The sequence below is a fragment of the Prosopis cineraria genome, unplaced genomic scaffold (genome assembly GCF_029017545.1).
Source record: "Prosopis cineraria cultivar Desert tree isolate PC_DT_omini unplaced genomic scaffold, ASM2901754v1 PC7, whole genome shotgun sequence".
Classification (NCBI taxonomy): Eukaryota; Viridiplantae; Streptophyta; class Magnoliopsida; order Fabales; family Fabaceae; genus Prosopis; species Prosopis cineraria.
In genome coordinates, this window is record NW_026555338.1 from 19,769,129 (window position 1) to 19,792,173 (window position 23,045).

Sequence of the window (23,045 nt, forward strand, 5' to 3'; positions counted from 1 at the left end):
TATGAGTTTGGATAATAATAATTAAAATTTTAATTCATTATTTTTTTTCAAAAAGGATAATAAATGAAGTAGGAGTATAATTAAAAAAATAAATGTAAAAGTTATCTAATGCCTTATATTTTAAATCAAATAAAGTTTTTTAAAAATATCTTATATTATGATGTAGAGGGAGTAAATAAAAAAAAAAACAAAAGAAAGAAAATAGAGAGATGAAGATGGATCGTGGATATATTAACTTTGCCATTAATTCACCCCCTCTAGTAGTGATCTCTAACCACTTCTCTATAACTAATAAAATATTTGTTTTTTTCACTTTTACCTTTATGTAGAGAAACACCACATCACACTTTAAGTTAAACCATCTAGCAAATTGTAATTGGGTAACATCTGAAAAAAATGATTTATAGCTCGCCAAAGTGATTATATATAAGATTATTAATTTCTTCTAAAAAATCACTACTACAAAAAAAAAAGTTACATATGATAGTTATTTTTGGCTACATTTAGTAATCTTTAACTGTTATATATTCTAGCAATAAATATTTTTTGAATTAATATATAGCGACTTTTAACTGCTATATTTTGTTTATTTTTAAATAACTATTATATATGAACATTTTTTCGGCTATATAGTTGCGAACTATATAGGCAATATAGTTGCTAATTATATAGAGTTATTTTAAATAATTGCTATATATGAGCATTCTTTTTAAAAATGAAGCTCTTCCATTATATTTTATATTTTATTGTTTCCTCTTAAATTCTTGAGCAAGTGAAAAAATGGAAGGAAAAAAACACAAAGATTTGAGTTGTAGAGACAATATCTATATCGGAAATTAACAACAATTGATGATAATGTTTTCTATTTAACAATTTGAATGCAAAATAAAAAACAAAAACTAGAGATATGGAAAATCGAAGAAGTATCCTCATGAAAAAGACAAACCCAAACTAGAACCATAAAGATATGAAAAACCACATATCTAAAATTAAAAACTACAAATTGTGATTACAAATATGGAACACTAGCCTTTCATTTAATAATATACCAGGGATGACAATGAGATAGAGTCGAGGGAGAGTGGCACTGATGAGATTAGGTACCACACAAACTAGACAATGGTGCATGACACATGCATACACATAAAATGGAGGAGAAGGGACATATGTCATGCTGGAGATTATGGCCGAAGTTGATCACGTGATTGCTAAAGATGAAGACTCAAAGTCTGGAGTGAGAAAGATGCTTAAGTAATAGAGAGGGTTGAGTGTGAAGTAGAGGAGTGAGGTTGCATATGAGAGAGGGAAAGGGAGGGAGGGAGAGGTTGAGTGTCATGAAAGTGAAGTGTGAGGGATGGATTTAAATGTGGGAAATGACAATGAGAGATAAAAAGAGTATGTGTGCCATTTAGATCAGAAAAAAAAAAATCAATGGTTTAGAGATAATGACATCATCAATCAATGTGTTATATAAAATGTGTGTGTTTTAAAAGTTTTTAGAGTCAAAAACTATATAGTCAGTGACTAAATAATGATTATTTAGAAAGAACGGCTATATAGCCTTTAAAAAAAATAAAAAAAATATTTTATATAATGAATCTTTAAAATAATTGTTGTTTAATTTCTAGACTATATAGTAGTTATTTTAAAAAAACTGCTACATAATCTCTAGAAAAAAATTTAAAAATAAGACTATAAAACAACCGCCATATAATTTCAAGACTATATAACGGTTATTTAGAAATAATTGATATGTAATCGTTAGAATTTTTTTTTAAAAAAAAGACTGACTATAAAATGATTCTTTGCAATAACTGCTATATAGTTTCAAGACTATACAGTAGTTATGTTGAGTAACCGGTATATAGTCTTTGTTTTTGAATCCCGCGTGTCTCAACTATATAATAGTTTCTTTCAGTAACCTCTATATAGAATGTGAACCTTATTTTTAGTAGTGAACTAGGGAAAATTTCAATGAAGGCTCCTTGATTCAACTTAATTTCAGTCAAAGCTTCTAAATTCTAAAATTTCACTACATATGTGAGGAATTAAAATGAAATTGAAGAGCTAAGTGAAATGACTTCATTGTCCTTGGTAAAATTAGGCGCATGAGCAACTTGTATGGGGAAAAGTAACAACTGATGTATGGAAAATGAACAACTGCTATATGTGAAATTTGCAACTCTTATTAATATCATAACACTACTATAAATTTGCAACTTTCATTTCACCTATGTCAGTTATTCATTTTTTATATATTAGTTATTTTTTTTACATGAGTTGTTTATGTGCTTAACTTTATTTGTTAGTGAGAGTTGCAAATTTTATCTATGTCACTTGTTCATTTTTCATATATCAGTTGTTAAATTTTTTATAGGGGTTGTTCATTGCATAGCTTTATTAGGGACAATAAGACTATTTCAATTAGTTCTTTAATGTTATTTTAATCCCCCCATATGCAGTGAAATTTTAAAATTTGAGGGCTTTGATTAAAATTAAGTTTGGTCAAAAGTCCCAATTGAATTTTTCCCAAAAAACTATTGTTCACAAGATGCCGCGGGAATAAATTTTTTATTCTGACATTATTTTTTGAAAAAATTAATCTTTTAATCCTTCAACTTCTAACTCACTTGTAACTTAGTCCCTCAACTATGACTCATTGTGACTCAGTCTTTCAATTATAACTCGCTGCGATTTAGTCCCTCAACTTTTGATTCACCTATGACTCAATCCTTATTTTTTAATTTTTTTTAAAAATTTCTTATCAAATAAGAGAGATAAAAAAATGCTCATATATTATTTTAAAATACCCTCCTCTTGCTCATTGATGTGAGATATAAGCTAACATGAAAAAAATTAATAAAAGTTAAGGGACTAATATGTAAGTGATTCAAAAGTTGAGGGATTGAGTCATAGACGAGTCATAGTTGAGGGATTGAGTTACAGCGAGTCATAGTTGAGAGACTGAGTTACAAGTGACTTAAAAATTGAAGGACTAAAAGATTAATTTTTTCTTATTTTTTTATTCCTGACAACATGATCCAAGCACACCAAAATTGACCCTAAAGCATAAAACGGCTGATAAGAAAATCAACCAAATCATAAAATAATATTTTTTATAAATAATAAACAAATCATTATCATTTTTAACTATTTATTATAATAATTTAATCGGCAATGATAATTTTTAGGTATTAGTAATATATTATTATAAAGACAAAGTGAAAAAAATATAAACATAATATTACAAATCAAATCAATCATTAAAAATGGCTAAGACACTCGTTTAAAAGCTAATAATTCGAGTATGATGAAATTGCACACAAAAATGTAAAATGGCAAGTGTAAGAGGGGGAAAAAGGACAAAAGAGCAAATTGTCCCCTGAAGTATATGTCTAGGAGATTTTGTAACTCTATTCTTATTTTTGGTATAATGTTCCTTTTTAACTTTTAAAAACGATGTAATTCAATTCCTATCATTAACAAATTTAACTGTGTCACCAAAAAATAACATAAATGGACTTTAAAAATTATAGAAAAGAATCAAAATATTAAAGGATCTAAAAATTATAGACATGGACATAAAAAATTATAGAAAAACTTGGTCTTTTTTTTAATTTTTAAAGTCTTTGTCTGTTATTTTTTTGGTCAACTAACGATCATAGTTAACTTTTTTTTAATAATAGGAGTTAGATTGCACAATTTTCAAATTGAAGGGAAAGATTATATTGAATCAAAAATGAGTTTAAGGTTTCAAATATTTTTGGACCTATAATTTAATGACTAATTTGCTCTTTTAAAAAAAATGCAATATAATGGTGTGTCAAGATTATTCCTATGAAGAATCATTCACAATAGTGTATTAGGGAAAATCACAAATAAGGACTTCCGAATATCACAAATAATCAATTAACACCATGAAATTATGAACTTGAATTTTAGGACCATAGTCCTTTTTGTCGTTTTAAAAATAATAATTTAACTAAAATGCCCCCATCTAGTGACCAAGTTTGCAAGTCTCAAAGTAAAAAATTTCTCAACCTGAAATAAAAGTGATTTCATAACATCCCTCAACTAAATTTCCAAACCCAATTAAAGTGATTTCATTACTATGAAATTTAAGTTACCCAATTGCAAGTTTGGAAGTAAAAACGTTTTTAACTCAAATAAAGTAATCTCATAACCCTCTTTAACTAAATTTTCAACCCCATTAAAGTAATTTCGGCACTATTGAATTTTAAGTTGGCCAATTACAAGTTTGGGAGTAAAAATTTTTTCAACTCAAATAAAATTATTTCATAATTCTCTTTAACTAAATTTCCAACTAAATTAGAATAATTTCAGCACGAGCAAATTTTAAATTAACAAATTGCAAAGTCTAGGAGTAAAAATGTTTCCAACTCAATAAAGTGATTTCACAATTCACTTTAACTAAATTTTTAACCCAATTAAAGTAGTTGTAGCACTATCAAATTTTAAGTTAGCATTTTAGATATGGACATTTTAGTCAAAGTATATTTTTAAAACTACAAAAAAGGACAATGGTCCTAAAATCTAATTTCATACTTTTGTAGTATTGACTGTTATTTGCAATATTCTAAAATCCTTATTTGTGTTTTTCACTTTATAATATAAAAAAAAAAGCAATGAATAAGAAATAGTCAAGGATTCACTCATCTTGTAGTGACCCAGAATTTAATTGATTTTAAAATTTATAATAAGGTATTTTAAATATATTTTTATTAATTTTGTAACAAATATGATAAGGAAGATGGTGCTAGCTTAGTGGAAACTTGCTTGGTGGCTACCCTTTAGTTTTGGGTTCGAATTCTCAAGGAACAGTTGGGTTTTATTTTTGTCTTAACTTATGTAAAATTACAAAAACGCCCTCTACTTAACCATCAGATATTTTTCATCTCTCTTCTCTTTCAATTAGTCTCGCATTTTATCCAAGGGAGAGGCAGAGAATATATTTCGAGAAGCTTCAAGTCTGGTTCACCATCTTCTTTTGTCTGCTGTCATCAATATCGAAGTGGGTGTGTTGGTGGTTACTGTTTGTTCCCTCTGTCCAACGTCGATCCTCATCTTCCCTCTGTCCATCGCGTCTCCTCATCTGTTGTTCGTCTGCTGTGATAGTTGCTGTAAGATCTCCTACGAGCAGCAACGTTGCCCTGTTCCTGGATGGTCTGGTGACGTCGCCGTTTTGGTGGCCATGGGATGCTCCACTCTTTCCTTTTCTTCTCATGCTTCACGCAATTTCTTCTCCTTCCTGCTCGCTCTCCATCTCTGTTTGTCTTCCTCGGTAGCTGCTTTATCTTCAGTGTTCACGTTCGGGTTACGGATGGGTGAGAAATACAGTTGCCGGAGCCATTGGCAGTGCTGTCACGAGCTTCGACTGGTGCTGTTGATCCGGTTTCTTTCCTTTATTGGAAGTTGCATTCAGTTTTGCCTCTCCCCTGCTCAACCATCTAAATCATCTCCTTCTCATTGCTCTGTGCCATGGAGATCTAAGGTCAAGCACTTCAAATCTTTCTCATTTCTTTTTCTTTTTCTTGTGCTGAATCTCTATTCATGTTAGTAGTGACAATAGTTTTTGATTCCCTTTTCTTGTTCAGTTGTTGGCTGTACCGTTGAAGATGATTTTATTTTATTTTCTTGAGTTAAATTCATTTCTTTATATTAGAGGAATGGAGATAGGGAGATTGATTGATTAAAATTACATATTGTAAAATTTTGGAGGTTAGAAAGGAAGAAGGAGTAGTTTGGTTGAGTTTAAAAAATTTACGCACAGAAGGTGCTTGACAAAATGATTATTAGGAAAGTGAAGCTGAAGAGGATGAGATTAGTATTAGCTATATAATTAATGCCCATGAGTGTTGGATGAAATGCCTACTAGGAGAACTTTAATGATTCTTCATTTTTGAAATTTCATTGATCCTGAATTTTAATAGGGATGTTGTCATTATGAAATTAATAATGTGATTATTTGAATTCTTGAAAATGGATAGTTTGTTGAAAAAAAAAATTTAATTGGATGCTAGAGTTTTTATGAATGGATTGGAAATGATGTATATTTGGTGGCTTGATAAAATATTAATGATGAAAAAAAAAGTGTAAGGCTTCAGTTCTAAAGTTTCAAATTTAGTAGAGTTTAATTTTGTTAAGGATGATGTTAAAAAGGAACTATTGTATTGTTTGAAGGTTTAATAAAAATCTTAATATGATATAGGGTATTTGAAAAATGAGTTTGATTGAAGTTGCAAGAGGTGAAATTTGATCTCTTGAAAATTTCAGGTAAGTGAATAGCGTCCCAACTAATTTATCAATTAATTTTTTTATTAAAATTTATTTTGTTACTTTGATTATTTTAATAATAATTATGTTGATTAGTGCATACTTTGTTAATTAAATTTCTTCATTTTTAAGTTTTAAGACAGTGGTGAAAAACGATTCATCATAGCATATGAATATTTTATCCCTTATAAGATATCCTTTCAGGATTAATGAAATTCCTTTTCATTAGCATTGACAATTTTTGATTATTCAATAAATGCAAGTATGAGCATTGGATATGAAATTTGATTCTGGCAAGTTTTAATGCTTAAAAGTATTCATGAGAGTTTGATTTTGAGAATGAGAATTGTATCTTGAAAGTGATAATTTTCTCGCATGCTTGAAAATTATTTTAAAAAGGGACTTTATACGAAACACTTGTTGCTAACGGCAGTTCCGTTAGCCCTTGGCGTGCTATGGTACACCTAGCTAGCAGGGTATTTATAGGAGGTGCTAGTCCTGTGCGATGGCCAACGCACGTGGAATGGAGGGGTGGTTATTCGTGAGCATCGTACTTACATTTGTTTTCGTGGCTTCAAGCCGCGTTTGGTTAGCATTACCTCGTGCACTGTGTGTTCACATTTGTTTTGTGGCTTCGGCTGTGTTTAGTTACTTACCTTCGTGGACTGTGTGTGTCCACGTTTGTCTGCGTGGCACAAGTCGCGTTTGGTTATTTACCCTCATGGACTGTGTGTCCACGTTTGTTAATTGTTTTGATAAGTCCCTATAATTATAAATCCAATCATTTGATGATTTTATATACCATTGGGTTTTGTTTAGTAATTTGTTTATAAATATTTATTTTATTTATATGCTTCCTTGAAATCAAGTGATGTTATCATTTGCTGTGATAGTTCAATGATTTGAGATTTTATTTGAAATTTTATAGAGTCATTTTATTATGAAGTTTATTAAAATTTAAAAAAAATTTGTTATCTATTTAACTTACATAATTATTTCAAACTTTTCATTTTATTTATATTCTATTGTTTATTGTTGGGACGTTAATCACTGAAAAATTATTTTTGTCTCAGATGCCTTAGTTGACGTTGATCTTGCTATCGACCTTGAGTACTTATAGACAGGTGGAGGATTGATTGAAATTTTTCTTTTGATATAATTATTAATGTTTATGTATCTTATTTTTATTTTATTTTTGAAAAGTACAGTTAGGTACTCCACATAAGCTATAATTAGGACTTTTATTTTTATATATATGCTGCCTGTCGACTGGAAGGAGCTAAGCTCCTGATTTATTTGACATTTTGACTGTATCAATGTATTGTAACAATTTTGGGAGATCACATTTACAAGGGGAGGTTTTGTCAAAATTTCTACGAACATGTTGAAAACTGGTTATAATTATTAGTGTCAAAAGTGTTATAATTTCAAAATAAATCTGATTTCATTTTAAAAATAGAATGAACTTATGATTTAAGGCTTACGGGGAGGTGTGAAACGGTTCACCTCTCGTGCCGGTCATTCTCCAATTTTTGGAGCGTGACACATCTTATGTACAACATCTCCCTCCTTGGTGAGCAAAATAAAATGAAGGGTTAAAATGCTATTTTGCCATTCAACTTTTTTTTTTAGGTGTGATAAGTACTCTCAAGTCAATGGTGGTACAATGATCCCCCTCATGTATTAAAAAAAAAAAGGAACCCGCTCTATTAAATATCCATTAACTTAAACGGTAGTTGACCTAAAATAGTTACACAAAAGGACCTAGAAAAGTATAGAAAAGAATCTAGAAAATTACAAAAAATGACTAATAAAAGAATTAATACTGATGATGTCTCTTAAATTACAAATAGATTTCACTAGATTAATGTTTTTTCTTACTTATATAAAAGACCAAAATTTCATTTTGATTAGCCACTAGGTACCAAAACACAAATAAATAATTATAAATATTAATTTTTAAAGGGAGAATGACAAATGAGAACCTCATAAGAACATTAATGTTAAGTTAAGATCTCTTCACAACTAAAGTTCTCTAATTTTGTACTCCTTCTTTCATGTTTTATAGTAAAATCTTTAAAAAATCTTGATTCGGCATTAATCTTCTTATCAGGTCCTTACTTGTCATTGTTCCTTTTTTAAATAACATCTCATTAAATATTAATATATTCTAAATAACATATTTTTTGATCACAATACTTTGGTAGTCCTATTTATATAACACTTTTGACATGTTTCACTGAAACCAAAGAAAAGCTTGAAACTCGTTAGCTTTATTTTAAAATTGGGTTAAGGTATAAATCTAACATTAAAGTTTCACGCAGGCACATTTGGTATTGTCACATTTTTATTGACACAATATCATCCCAACATTTTTCAATTATGTAAAATATCACCCTAATTGTTAGTTGAGCACTCATTGGTTGTTAAATGAATTAGTGAACTAGTACTATACATACATACATACATAATTTCTTCCTTTGATAACCCTCTTCAATCTCTAATTACAAGAACATTTATTACACAAACCAAACACTAGGATTTTGTGATTAAAACCCAATTAAAAGCACTGAATCTAAATCCAAGTTCTTGAATTGATGTTCAATATTAAGTCTTATAACATAAAAAAAGATATATAGAGCAACACTCTATCATCACTGTATTCAACAGTTTATTTTGAACAATTTATTTTCATATATAGTTAGGTTTAGAGTTAATGCTTAATCAAGCCATGGTTGCTTAGTTATTTAGGATAATGATGGAGGTTGTTGCAATATCCCAACCTCAAATCTATATTTGAAAAGACATATGCTCTAGTCAATTAATCCAATATATCATCAATCCTTAATAAGGGATATTTGTCTTTCATTGTCACTTTGTTCAGTTATTGATAATCAATATAGAGCCTTAAGCTGCCACCTTTCTACATGACAAATAGCATTAGTGACCCCTGTAACATCCTAGATTTCAATATGGGCATTTTGAGTGTTTATAAGGATAAAATAGTAATTTTCAAGCAAATTTTAAATTTATGACGTTTTTGGGAGACTAATGTACTTAATGGATCCTTGGACAACCTTAGAAGAGAGCTAGGTCGATATTCAAGTGAGCCATAGCATGGAGAGAGAGACCCAAAACATGTGGGACTTTGTGTCATGTACCACAGCACATGTACAAAATTAACATTTATCAAACTCGCGAATCAGACAGAAAATCAAAAGTGGGATAAGAGAAATCGCGAGGAGGCAATGGGGAACGATCGGTGGCTGCTAGGGCACGACCCCTGGACCAGTTTGGAAGCAATTGGAATGAGATTTATCCTTGGGTAAGCTTCTTACACCTCTTCCTCTCCCTTTATGTGAATTTTTATGATTGTGGGGAAATGTAGGCTTTACTTTCGATTTCCTTATGTTATAACCAAACCCATTAGCTTAGTTAAGTCTTGGGAAGTTAAATCAAGCTTCTAACCCTAGGTTTATAGGCTTTATGATGATTTGAAATTTTTGACTAGGGTTTGAACGAACACTATGTGAGAATTTAATGTTTTGGGATAATGTAGGTACATGATTGATGATATTGGTGTGTTTGGATGTTAAATAGGATTGTTGGAGTGTGTTGGAAGGATTGTTATTTTAAATAAGGATTTTGGATGTAACAAGTACTAGAAATCTAGTGATTTAAGAGTGTAATTAGAATGATAATTGATAATATCACTTAATTGTGTAGATTAAGTGTTGCTCAAGTGTGGTTGTGCATGTGGAGCAAATGTTAGACCATGGTAACCCTTTTGTGACAAAAAGGTTGAGGTAATGGAATAATTTATAATATTTGATTATAGTGCTTAACTATATGTGAGTAGATATATAAATTTTCTACCAGTGATTTGAAAACATTGCATATTGCAGAATGAGATTTTTATGCATTTGAAATGACTTCTAAACGATGAAAATTAGAAAGCCTCTTATGTAAGTTACATGTGAATTTGATACAAACTTGTGTTATGTATGAGATGTGTGAGCATGATCATAATAGGGGGTAGGAGTTTACCCATAGGAAGGAGAGTGAAAGTCTATATGGCATGTATATCCTTAGTGTCTAATAAGGTATGGTATTGGAGAATATCTTCGTAGTATCCAATATAAATGCGAGGTGAATTTGGCCAATTAAAAAATTGAAAAGTTTTGTAGTAATAATAAAAGTGATAAAGGAATGAAATCATTAATCACGAGAGTTAGAAGAGCAGAGCTTGACATAAGTGATTTATCCTGGTTTGACTCTTACCACTTGAGTCTAAGTCTAGTCCTCAGGAACCTCTTGAGATTTCTAACTATATTATCAAGATTTATTTGGGCTCTTGGTTGCCTCAGTACATCAATAGACTTCACAATAAGTCTAAAACTCTCTCCCTTACAAAGGTAATAATAAATTCCCTTAAGCTCCCCGAGCTTAAGTTCCTTTATTTTGAAGATGTAAAATAGGGATAAATAGAATAAGTTCAAGAGTGAACTACTACTGCTTTTAAACTTTCTCTAAGAGTAGATATATGATCAATGAAACTCTGAAACAATAAATGATATACAGAAGGTAGGTAAACTTTAATGTTCAAGTAATCACATAATTTTCTTATTGGCTTTCTTTTTTCGTTTCTCTTTCAAGTTTCATAAATGAGTCTATTTATTAAATGATCTATGAGACTCATAAATTTTTCCATTAAAGGTTTCTTGTGAATTGATTCCTTCTTTCCTTCGAGTTTCCTTAGATATTTGAGCTTATATGAGGTTTTTTGGTGGATGAGGCAATGGAACAATGCTTTACAGCAGATACTTCCTCTTTTGTACAATAACAGTTGAAAACATTAAATGCTTTTGATAAAGTGGATAAAGCTTATACATTTTGGTATAACAAAAGGCAAACTTAGTGAATCAAGGAAAGATAAGAAAACTGAATAACTTCAAGGAAATAATTGTCTAAATAACATTAAGTAAAGATTTAGAATGAACACATTTGATTCCAGATGAAAAAAAGATTGAAAGATTAGTTTTGGTGAGATTCAAAATTGACACGAAAAATAGAGCATGAAATGCAAGGTAGTACCAATGTTATAATGTCCCAACACCGGTGTTATTATGATGAATAGGCTTTGATGGACAAGCTTAGCACAGGTGTTGTTCTGTTAGTATTGGTGTAATCCATCATTGTAAAAGATGAAGATTTTGACAATTTTGAGTGAATGAGGATATTTTTGAATAGATAACTTAGCACTGGTGTTAGAGAAAGTAACACTGAAGTAATACGATTAATCAAACATCATTGCAGGAGAATAGAACAAGATTGTATCAAGCACATAGATTATAGTTAAGTCAAATACTTAACTAACAAAGAGATATTTGGACATAAGAAATTTTGTTACATGAATAAGCTCACGCTTAGTTAATGTTTTAACCTAATTAATCTCTGATTAAGATTAAATATCCTATAATGCACAAACTTTTCTTTATTTTGTAATCATCAAAACTAAGGTTAAACATCCAAGTAAGATCCAGAATTGAAGATTGATGCTCCTTAGTATTAGTGATGTGGTGCTAGAGTAATAACACTTCGATTCTTGTGTGATAGGGGGAAACTATAGTTTGGAAATGGGATAAGACACCTTTAGCTAAGTGATCCTACTACTGAGGGTGAGCTCGAGCCATTGTGAATGTGCACTTGATCTAAGAACCTATGTTTTCAGTTGGGGTAATATAAAGGCTCAGATGGTAAAACGATCATGCTCAAATGGGAAATAATTTGTGTTTTATGGAAAAGATATGTTTGAATGTGCGAAATGCATGTTTTTGTGTATATTACTTTTACTCTCTTAGTGTAACTCTCCCTTATATCCTTTTAATAAAGGAAAGAATTAACAAAATCACAACCTCTACTCAAAATCAAACAGTAACCAAAATAGTTTTAAAAGCTTAGGCCCAAGACTTATTTTGCAAATCATTAAAATCTTAACATATCATAGCCATACACAGCGAAAAACAAACTGTTACATTCATATCAATCATTGCATAGTTTTAAAGAAAAGTATTAAATTCAAATTAGGGGCCATGCACCACGATGTGCAACACATGCACCGTGACATGTGATACAAAACTACACACCTTGACCTTCTCTATACCATAGACTGCAGTGCACAAGCCTGATCCTACTGCTATCATTTGACAGCACAAATGAAGAACTTTTAGCATGCACCATTTTCACATACGATGTCCGATCGGAGTGATTTAAGTGCCTACATGAAGCTTATGTCATAAGTTAACTGATAAGACATTTGGATATGATCCAGTGGTTTGATCAAAGTTTAGCTGGGTAAAAAAGGTCACTTTTTATAAATATTTAGCGCATCTAAGCATTCAACCCAATCAAATTGTCTCATTAGACCATTCTAGGAATTAAACCAAGTCCAAAAGGACCTAATATACCTAATTGATCACATTTTATATCTCACACACACACACACAAAAAAGACATTTTGGCCATTCAACTACCCATTTTCACAACAATTAATTTTTTACTACTTTACTCAAAACCATTCCTCTAGTCATTTTCACCATAATATCACAACAAGTTCACTTTATATTTGCCAAAAATACATTCACAACACATTCCAACTAAATCTTAGCCCTTGTTCATCATTTCACCATATAGTTACACATATAGGCTAAAATTTATAAAATCACTATGAATTTTCCACAAATCATAACTTTAACATGCATGCAATCTCTATGGCAACTTATATATATAACATATGCAAGAGTAACGTTCATTACACAAAACTCAAAGATTTTACATTCTCGACACTACTATATTGATCCTGACTCTATTCCCTTACCTTGATCGCTACTCTATCCTATAAAAATGTAACTATAGGGTGAGATAATAATCTCAGTAACTGAATAACTCTCTACTGTTGACTATCACATGCAACCATAAGCAAGTATAGCATAATATATAATTGAACATAATACATATCAGGTTTTACATTTCAAATTTCATTAATATATATATATATATATATATCATTTCACCACTTTTTAAAACTATTCACCACATTTTACCACTTTCCTAACATAGAGCATGATCACTACTGACTGAACCTCTAAATCACCCTGACTTGAAACCATAGGCTCGCCTCAAAATATACACTCTCATTAGCTTAAGGTCACCTTTAGCTAGAGAATCACTCGGCCAAAAGTGTTTTTTCTCACTTCTAGACTATGGTTTCCCCTAATACACATAACGGGGTGTCATTGACTTCAAAGTCATATCATATTGATACTAAGGAGTCTGAATCTCTAACACCATACCTCAATAGACACTAAGGAGATAATCTCCAACACTGCACCTCAATAGGTACTAAGAAGATACAATTCTCTAACACCACACCCCGTCGGGCACTAAGGAGAGGTCTTTCTCTATATCTCCACATAGGTGAACTCCTACCTCTATAATCATGCTTTCACTTTCACCACATGTATTATATATAGAATCATATATAAGTATGTAAATTTTCGTAACCACATATTTTCATAAAATCATTCCTTTAGAAATCCATTTCATGCAAAAGAACTCATTTGAAAAACATGTTTATTATAAATAATTTTCATGCATTACTATTCATACTTTCAAACAGTTACAATAGATAATCAAATAGAGAAAATTATTCAGTTACCTTAATCTTTCTATCATAAGAAAGGTTAGCTGTGGTACTTTCTCAATCACTAACTTGTCTCTGCCAAGTTCTCCTCCCATTCTACACTTGAAATATGCCAATCTACACACAATTGGCTCAATTAATCAATTGGCCCAATTGATCAAAAATACTTAGTTGCTAATTAGGGCTATGTCTAGTCGTCCATTACTTTCCTCTTAGTCCAACTAAGTTAATCATCACTCAATCACCACTTTACATCATTTCAAACAATCCTATTCCACCCACATATGATTTTCACCCCCAATTTCTCTTTAGGTTTAAAGCAAATAGAGCCCACAGCTTTAAAGATTTATCGTTCACCTCCAAACTAGTCATAAAGCTTTAGTTTTACTCTCGAGAACCTTTTTATTACTATAAGGTAAGAAACAAACCCCTTAAATTTCCTCGATTCAATTTGTCTATAATTTGTACTAAGAGAATTTATAGTAGAATTGAAGTTAAGGGTAATATGAAACTTACTCGATAAGTCACCAGTCAAAAAATACTTCCTTCCTCCCATAAATCCTTGCCCTAGTAGAGGGTGTCTTCCTCTTCTCTCCCTTTCATTCTTCCTTTCCTTTCCTTCTCAAACTCACAAGCTGACCACGTATTAATTAGGTCATTATCTAGTCCATATGCTGCGACGCAAGTAGCTTATGCTGCGGCGAGTGGCACTGTGAGGAAAATTCTCACCATGCCACATGCTTCATTTTAAAATATGATCACTTCACTTATATCTGCTCATTCAATATCATAATGAGTCAAATTATCAAATAGCCATCCAAACTTCTAATCATTTATTAATTACTAATTCACCCTTGATTAACAGCTAATTACAAGATTAGAAAATTAGGATGTTACACTTATAGTTGTTCATGTTAATTGATAATAATGAATTATTCTATTAATGAGATGTTTATCTTACTTCGTGGTTGTATTTTACAAGTTAGGGCTTTGGTAGGGATAGGGGGAAGGAAAGGATGATCAAAAAGTGAAGAGCTTCATTTATATAGCTCTTCTCTTTTATATTTTGGTTTTATAATGAATATGTCATGATATTATGCCAACTCAGGAGCATTTCATTGTTTTGTTATCACTTGTATGAGAATTTATGAAATAAGTACGTATCTTAGCTTATAGTTGAAGTGCTTGTGGTTGAATGATTATGAATGACCAAGATACTAATGCAAGTGATATGCTTGTGTTAATTATGTGTTTTAATGGTTTAAATGACATTTATGATGAATTTTTACCACCCTTTTATGGTGTTGAGAATTAGGGGTTTGGTGGTTATTTTGTGCACAGATTGTTATGTGATATGATTAGTCTATTATATTATGTGTGGGCTATTTGAATTGGTCCAAGTAATTCTAAAGCTATTGGCATAAGGTTGTGTGATTTAGACACGTTTGAGTGTGTTTTGGGGTGAAAACTGACCATTTTGGATTCGAATGTTTAACTTTTTAATAGTTAAGAATTTCGGTGTGAGTCCAGTGCCAATAGTTAGAGGGCTCAAAAAGATTTGTGTTGATACTTGAATCACTCAAATCAAATGTCAGATGGCGAAATGGCGTGCTTTAGAAGTCAGTCCAGGGTGCTATCATATCAGCAGTTTGCTATCATGACAGCAAGACATGATAGCAAGTGCATGCCACGATGCATTTTCCTAGTGAGAGAATGGCTCTCCATGCCATCTACTGTGGCGAGAGAAGACCTGGCTATGGTGAATGGGAAAAATTCTAAAATTTTCAGAATGCTTTAATTATGCTTTTAAATGTTGTTTTGTGTTGTCCATGCTTCTGTTATAGCCTATGATTTGCTTTAAACTATGATTTGAGCTCAAATGACTTTTGAAAAAGGGTTTTTCTTAGGATCTCAATATTTTAAACTATTTACTTTTAAATCTTTTGGTTATGATGACTTTTCTTTAGGGATTTTAATTAATCTTGGTCATCACAATTGTATGTTAGAATGTTGTCTTAGTGATGTCAAGGTGAACATTACAACCCTTAAGGCAACATGCTTAGTTTAGAAACCCTTTCTCTATTAATTCCTTTAGTTTCTTCTTTAGTTAAGTTAACTCGGATAGTGACATCTGATACGGAGCCTTCGAGATTGGCTCAGTTCTTGACACCAAATCAATTGAGAAACCAACCTCCTATTCCAGAGAAAATCTAGATATTTCATCCAAAAATACTCTAGAAACTCATTCACAACACTGATCTTGTCCATTTCCCCATCGTAAACCCCATGCACTGAAAAGAACATCATGTAGGCATAATACCCTAGCTGCAATAGCTTCTCTGCTAGAACTACATATAAGAACTTAGATTAATTAAGAGCAGTTGCCAAAATAGTATGCATCGATAATAAAGTTGTTTTCCTAGTGCAGTCTAATGTAGCGTTATTTGCAATCAAGCAATCCATGTCAATGATAAGATTAAATCCTTTTAAAAGAATCTTGATTAAATCAATTGTAGTTGCATGACTCTTAAATTTAAGCTCCACTTTGAGGCACACTTTACTCATTTTATATGGCAATCCTAATAGAATAGTTACTTTAATGATAAATGGTAACTTATGGAAAGGCAGTTTTAATTTTTCTACACATTCATTAGAAATAAAGGAATGTGTAGAGTCATAATCAAGTAGCACTACAATCTCTTGTTCACAAAGAAGAATGGTACCTTTTATCAGATTTAGGGACACTTTAGCTTCCACTTGAGACAACACAAGTACCCTTCTTAGTATTATCAAACACTACTTAGAGGTGTCAGCTCTGCCCTATAGACATCGCCTCAAAGGGTAACCTACTTTGCCACATTTATAACATCCCTAAGACTTCCAAGAATGAGACCTGCCATACTTAGCATATAGTGGTGATCTAGCAGTACTCAGAGTTAGAGCAAACATAGCAAAAGCCTGTCGTGACAATTGCAGAGCCCTAATCTTACCCCACTACTTCTGTACATAGAGCCTTGAGATTGAGACTCTTTATTTGTAACATTAATTCTAATTAAGGGATGAATTAGAAATTTAATGCGAGATTAAGATTTTAAATGGTGAAATATTATTTTGGCTCCTTGGGATGTTGTATGAACAAGCTTGAGTGAGAGAGTGGCATTTTAAAGTAGAGTGTGTGTGCGCGATAAAGAATTCCCTCACTGTGCCACACGCTGTAGCTAGGGATATATGTGTTGCGGTGCATGGAGCAGATATCTGATAGAAAGGACTTGTTGGACTCATGAAAATAGAATAAGAAGTAAGAAAAAAAAAAGCTCAGGCATGGAGTAGGAAGAGGAGGTCTACTAGGGCATCAAGTTTCAAGAGCACGAATGATGTTTCTGACTTGTTACTTATCGAGTAAGTTTTATACTGCCTTAACCTCCAATTTTATCCTATTTTCTCTTTGTTTAAAATATTGAAAAATTAAATTCAGAAGTTTTAAGGAGATGGTTTCTTACCCTATAGTAATAGAAAGGTTTTTTGGAACTAAATTAGGACTTTGTGACTAGCTAGAGCCGGGACGATAAAGCTTTAAAGCTGTAGCCTTAAGTTAGCCTAATTTAAAGGGAGAAAGTTGAGGGAAATTTGATAGTGGATGTGATAATACTTGAATTGAAAGGTGATTGGGTGTAGAACATGGAAATGATAGCGATTGGGTGCTTAATTAATGTAATAGGCACTTTTAGTCAATAGAGTAATTGACTCTGGGTGCCTCAATTGTGTAGATTCTCGTGTGAGACGTGTTGAAATAGTAAGAAGGAGTTTGAGTAAGGTTTTGAAAACACGAGTAACCCTTTCTTGTGAATAGAAGGGTTGAGGTAACCATCTAGTTTGTTATGTTTATTGGCTATTATAACTGTGTAGAAGTAAATGTATTTGTTATTTTGTGAGTTTATTGCATGAGTTTGCAATGTAAACAAAGCTAGCATGAAATTGATTTATAAAATGAAAGTTTAATAATTTCTAGCTTTGAATGGAGATATATATATATATATATATATGTGTGTGTTTATGTATATATATGTGTGAAGTATGTAAGTGTAACATCATGATTTTTTAATCTTGTAATTAGCTATAATCAGGAGTAAGTTAGTAATTAGTAAGGGATTAGAGATTTAGATGATTAGTTGATGATTTGTGTCTTTGGGGTTTTAAATGAATAGATACAGGTGGAAGAACTGTGTCCCAAAGTGAAGCGTGTGCGTGTAGTGAGAATTTTACTTGTTATGCCAGAAAATGACCCTTTAAGTCGTGATTTGGCTTAAGACTCAAAGAGGAAAAAGGGAGAAAACATGAGAAGAAGAAGAGAAGAGATCAAGGTCTGCTAGGGCAAGAGATTTAAGAGCATTGGAAGGCACTTCCGACTAGTAACTTATCGGGTAAGCTTTGTATAATCCTTACCTTTGATTCTACTATAATTTCTCTTAGGAGGAGTCATAGAGAAATCGAATCAGTGAAATTTAAGGGATTTTTTCTTACCTTTTAGTAATAAAAAGGTTCTTGAAAGTTAAATTAAAGCTTTGTGACTGGTTCAGAGTTGAACAATAGAGCTTTGAACCTATAGGCTCAATTTAGCCCTAATTCTATAAAAATTAGGGGTGAAATCATGTTTGAGTAAAATGGGATTGTTAGAAGCAATTGAAAGTGGTAATGAACTTAAATGGATAAGTGGAAGTGAGTAAATGGTTAGAGGTGGTTTATAGTAATAAATAAGTTTTTTTAATCAATTGAATCAATTGACTGATTGTGCTAATTGTGTGTAGATTGGCGTGTTTCTTGTGTGAGTTGAGAAAGGAAATTTGTAACGAGCTGTAGTGGTAATTGAAATCCATAGGTAACTTTTCTTGCGACAGAAGGTTTGAGGTAATCTAATAACTTTCTCTGTTTGACTATTTATTATAATTATGTGAGTATACTATCTAGTGCATGACAATAGTTTTAAACTAAGCACAATTTATGGCATTTTGTGAATGTTGTATGAAAATGGCTTTTGATCAAATAGATGGGTTAAAACATGTGATTTCATAATTTATATATATATATATATATATGCTATATATTGTGGATACACGTATGGTGGTGAATGGGAACTTGTGATTGGTTTGAAAAGCATAATTATAAGGGTGGGAAATCACCTGTAGTGTGGAGATGTAGAGAAAAACCATATGGCATCATTCTCCTTAGTTTTCGATGGAGTGCGATATTGGAGAATTGTATCTTCTTAGTGACTTTTGAGGTGCGGTGTTGGAGATTATCTCCTTAGTACCTATTGAGGTGTGGTATTGGAGATTTAGACTCCTTAGTATCGATGTAATGCAGTGTTAAGGTCAACGACACTCCATTGTGTGTATTAGAGAAACCATAGTCCAAAAGTAAGATATAATACCTTTGGTTGGGTGATTCTATCATTGAAGATGAGCTCAAGGTCGATGAGAGTGTATATTAGTCTAAGGAGAGCCTATAGTTTCAAGTCGGGTGAAACGAGGAAAATTATAGTAATTTTTTGAATCTTAGCCCTTATGTGTGAATATATGGTGAAATAATTAATCGGGGTTAAGATTTAGTTGTGAATGTGTTGTAAATGTTTTATTGGTGATTATGGAGTGAGTTTGTGGTGATATTGTAGTGAAAATGGCCAAAGAAATGTTTTGAGCCAAATTATGAAAGTTTGTTTGAAAAAATGGGTCGTTGAATGGCCAAATTATGATATATGTGTGTATATGATGTATAATGTGGTCAATCAAGTGTAATAGGTCCTTTTGAACTTGGCATAGTCTAATGAGATAATGGAATTGGTTTGACCGCTTGGGTGCTTAAAATTCTCAAAAAAAGTAACTTTTTTCACTCGAGTGTTTAAATTTTGATCAAATTGTTAAATCGTGTCCAAACCTATTTTATTAGTCTTATGAGTTGAGTTTTGTGTGGGATTTTGAATTATTCCGATCGGACGTCGTATGTGAAAACAATGCACTCTAAAAGTTTGTCACTTAAGCTATCAAATGACAATTGTAAAATTAGGCTTGTGCACCGTGGTGCATGGCGTCTTAAGCCACGGAGCATGCCATAAAGGAGATCAGGGCGTGTGGCTCTGTACCACATGTCGCGGTGCATGTGCTGCCTGCCACGGCGTATAGCCCATAATTTGACCTATTCTCTTCATTTTAAATGCATGTAATGAGTGTTATGAATGCAACTGTTTGCTTTTTGTTATGTGTTACTCTGATATGGTATCAATCTGATGATTTTGGAAAATATGACTTGTGCCCAAGCTTTTCAAACAAAGTATTTGATTACTATCTGGTGTTTAGTATAGTGATTAAGTTAACTCTTCCTAATATCAAGTGAATATTGGGAAATACTATAGTAAGCATGGAAAAGTGGTAAATTATGTGTGGAAAATATAATCATGAGGAGTGAGAATTCACCCATGGTATGTGTAGATGTGTGTGTGGAGATATAAGTGAACAAATCCATATGGTCGGGTTAACACCATGGGACATCTAATGCAGTATTATACGAGTTGATACTATATGTAATTTGGTACAACATTATATTGAGACTGTTATCATAAGACATCCAAGTTGTCTAGCAACTTTTTAGTACCTGTTAGGGTGTGGTTATGAGTCAACAATGCCTTTATCACAAGTGTGTGAAATGAGGGAAACCATAATCCATATGTGGAATAGATTACCTTTGGTTGCATATTTCTACCATTGAAAGTGTGCTTGGGTCAACATGTGATTGATCCATTAAAGCCTATGGTTTCATGTCGGGAAGCTATTGAGGATCGGTGTATAGATGATCATGCTAGTGTGTAAAAAAGTATGGAAATGATTTATAAAGAGAAAAGCTATGAGAAAAGCTATGTTTATATATATATATATATATATATATTATTTGGTTTTGTTACTTTGACATGGTTATTTGTGCTAATAGATATTTAATAAGCTATATTGGTTACTGAGATTTTGATATCATCTATGGTTATTTATATTTTTCAGGATCTGGTACTAGTAGTACAAATGTGAAAGATGATGGCTGAGTTGATATTTCTTACTAAAGCCTTTTGTAAGAGTTATTGTAATGAATTTGTGGATTAGTAGTTGTGATCAACATATAAGTTGCCATAGAAAATATATTGTAATGTATAAACTTGTGATGGCATATAATGCATGATTTTAGAATTTTAGCCCATGGTGAATGTTTGTGTGCGTGTGTGTAATGTAAATGACAATGTGGGTTAGACAATGATTGTTTGAGAAAATGTGATGATGAACATGTGATTGAGTATATGAAATTTGGCCTTTTATGAGAATGAGATTGAGAAATATGAAATATGCCCAAAGTGTGTGAAAGGTAGTTTACAAACCAAATGTGTGTATGCGTGTGATATTGTGTATATAATTGCTCAATTAGGTGTTGTTTGTCCATTTAGATATGGTCAAGGCCCTAGAAGTAGCCAATGACATATGGTTTTATTTGGAATGCTTAAGTGGCAAATTTTAACATAAAATGGTCAAAATGCACTAGGGTTTCTAATTTTTAAATAGAATATCAGATTGATATGAAAGCTAGCATCATTGGATAGATTCTAAAACAAGCTTCATGTGAGCACTTGAATTATCACAATCGGGCATTGGATGCAAAAATGGTGCACATCCGAAGCTTGTATCAAATTCTGCAATTTGACAGCAAGACTTGATGCTCCGTCATGGCGCATTTATCCACATGTCATGGCATATGACACAAAGCATGATGCTAAGGCCTTTGTACCACATGTCGTGGCGCATGTGGCACAAACCGCAACACATGGCCCACATTTTATGTGAATTTATTGTTTAAAATGTGTTTTCCTGTTGATCTTTATATACTTATGTTTGATGCTTCTACTGTGTAGTATTTTACAACTCAAGTATTTTATGAAATGGTTTTAGAAATGTTTTATATTGGGATCCCAAGCTTTCAAAGTAAATGATTTAAAATTGATTAGTAGATTGTGTGGAAGGTTGTATGGTAATGTCATTGAAGGCATTATATTATTGAAGCTCTTCCTTCCCGAAGCCATAGAGCTACTCAAGCCAAAAGTAGACTTCTTCAAAATCCCACCTGTAAGACCAAAAGGAGATGAGAACCTTCCAAAACTACTCTTCTTTTCTCTGCTTCTATCTCCCAACCTCTTCTTGTTACTATTAAGAGCTTATTACACATCTCGTCATAAGGGTCACCCCATAAAAGGAAATTTATTGCCTGTATTCAAGTCGTATCTTTTCTAGAAGTCGTTTTACTTCTCACCCGCTGTCATTGTTACTAATCAAGTAGGTGGATAATTTTTCCAGTTGGTTGAATTTTTTGATGAACTATTCCTCATCAAGATCTCCCTACTTGAATGTATGAAATTTTACCTCTTTTTTATCTTTAAAAGTCATAGGGAAGTGATAGTAAAGAAGATCTACTTGAATTGCTCTTTAGTCAATCAACAGCCATTAGTAGGTTTAGCCATATCTCACCACTGCTTCTCAACTTCCACCAGCAATACCATGGCTAATACCACCTTTTGTTCAAATGAGCAAGTTGTTACCTTGAATATTTTCTCATGGTGCTCTATCTACTTCTTAGCCTCTTCTTCCTTTATGCTCCCATCAAATGTTAAAGGATTGAATTAGGAGAAAGTTCTCCAGGCTTGATGAATTGAGATCTCATTATTGCCCCTAACTTCTCTCTCTAGATGAATTTACTTACTGCTAGAATCTTTAGATGATTCCAATCTACTCTTACAAACCTCTTCATGCTCAGGCTGACCATCACCACGACCTCTCTTATGAAGTAGACATTATGGTATTGAACAGTTTGTCAGATATCAATCATCATCTCCTTTAACTCTTCTAAAAGAGCATCATTGCCATAAGGCTTGCGCTGCTCAGGTACTAGTTGCTCCTCTAGTATAGGTTAATGATTTTCAAGTAGCGGATTATAAGTAGTTGGAATTTTCCTCACCAATTCTCCCCTC

The 23,045-nt window shown here is 32.1% G+C and overlaps 1 protein-coding gene across 1 annotated transcript; it reads left to right on the forward strand.

Annotated features, from left to right (window-relative positions):
- The first annotated feature begins 1,183 nt into the window (after nt 1-1,183).
- LOC129316554 (uncharacterized) lies at nt 1,184-21,512 on the forward strand. Its single transcript, XM_054960974.1, has 4 exons — nt 1,184-1,234; nt 4,937-5,512; nt 9,501-9,619; nt 21,040-21,512. The coding sequence occupies exons 1-4, from the start codon at nt 1,184-1,186 to the stop codon at nt 21,050-21,052; spliced, it is 759 nt and encodes a 252-aa protein (XP_054816949.1). The 3' UTR covers nt 21,053-21,512.
- Nucleotides 21,513-23,045: the final 1,533 nt, after the last annotated feature.

Excerpts from the sequence above, each read along its gene's own strand:
- LOC129316554 (XM_054960974.1), top strand. The coding sequence starts at position 1,184 with ATGGCCGAAGTTGATCACGTGATTGCTAAAGATGAAGACTCAAAGTCT. Across the intron at positions 1,235-4,936 it reads ATGAAGACTCAAAGTCTGGA|TCTCGCATTTTATCCAAGGG; the intron begins GTGAGAAAGATG and ends TCTTTCAATTAG. Across the intron at positions 5,513-9,500 it reads CTGTGCCATGGAGATCTAAG|ACAGAAAATCAAAAGTGGGA; the intron begins GTCAAGCACTTC and ends CTCGCGAATCAG.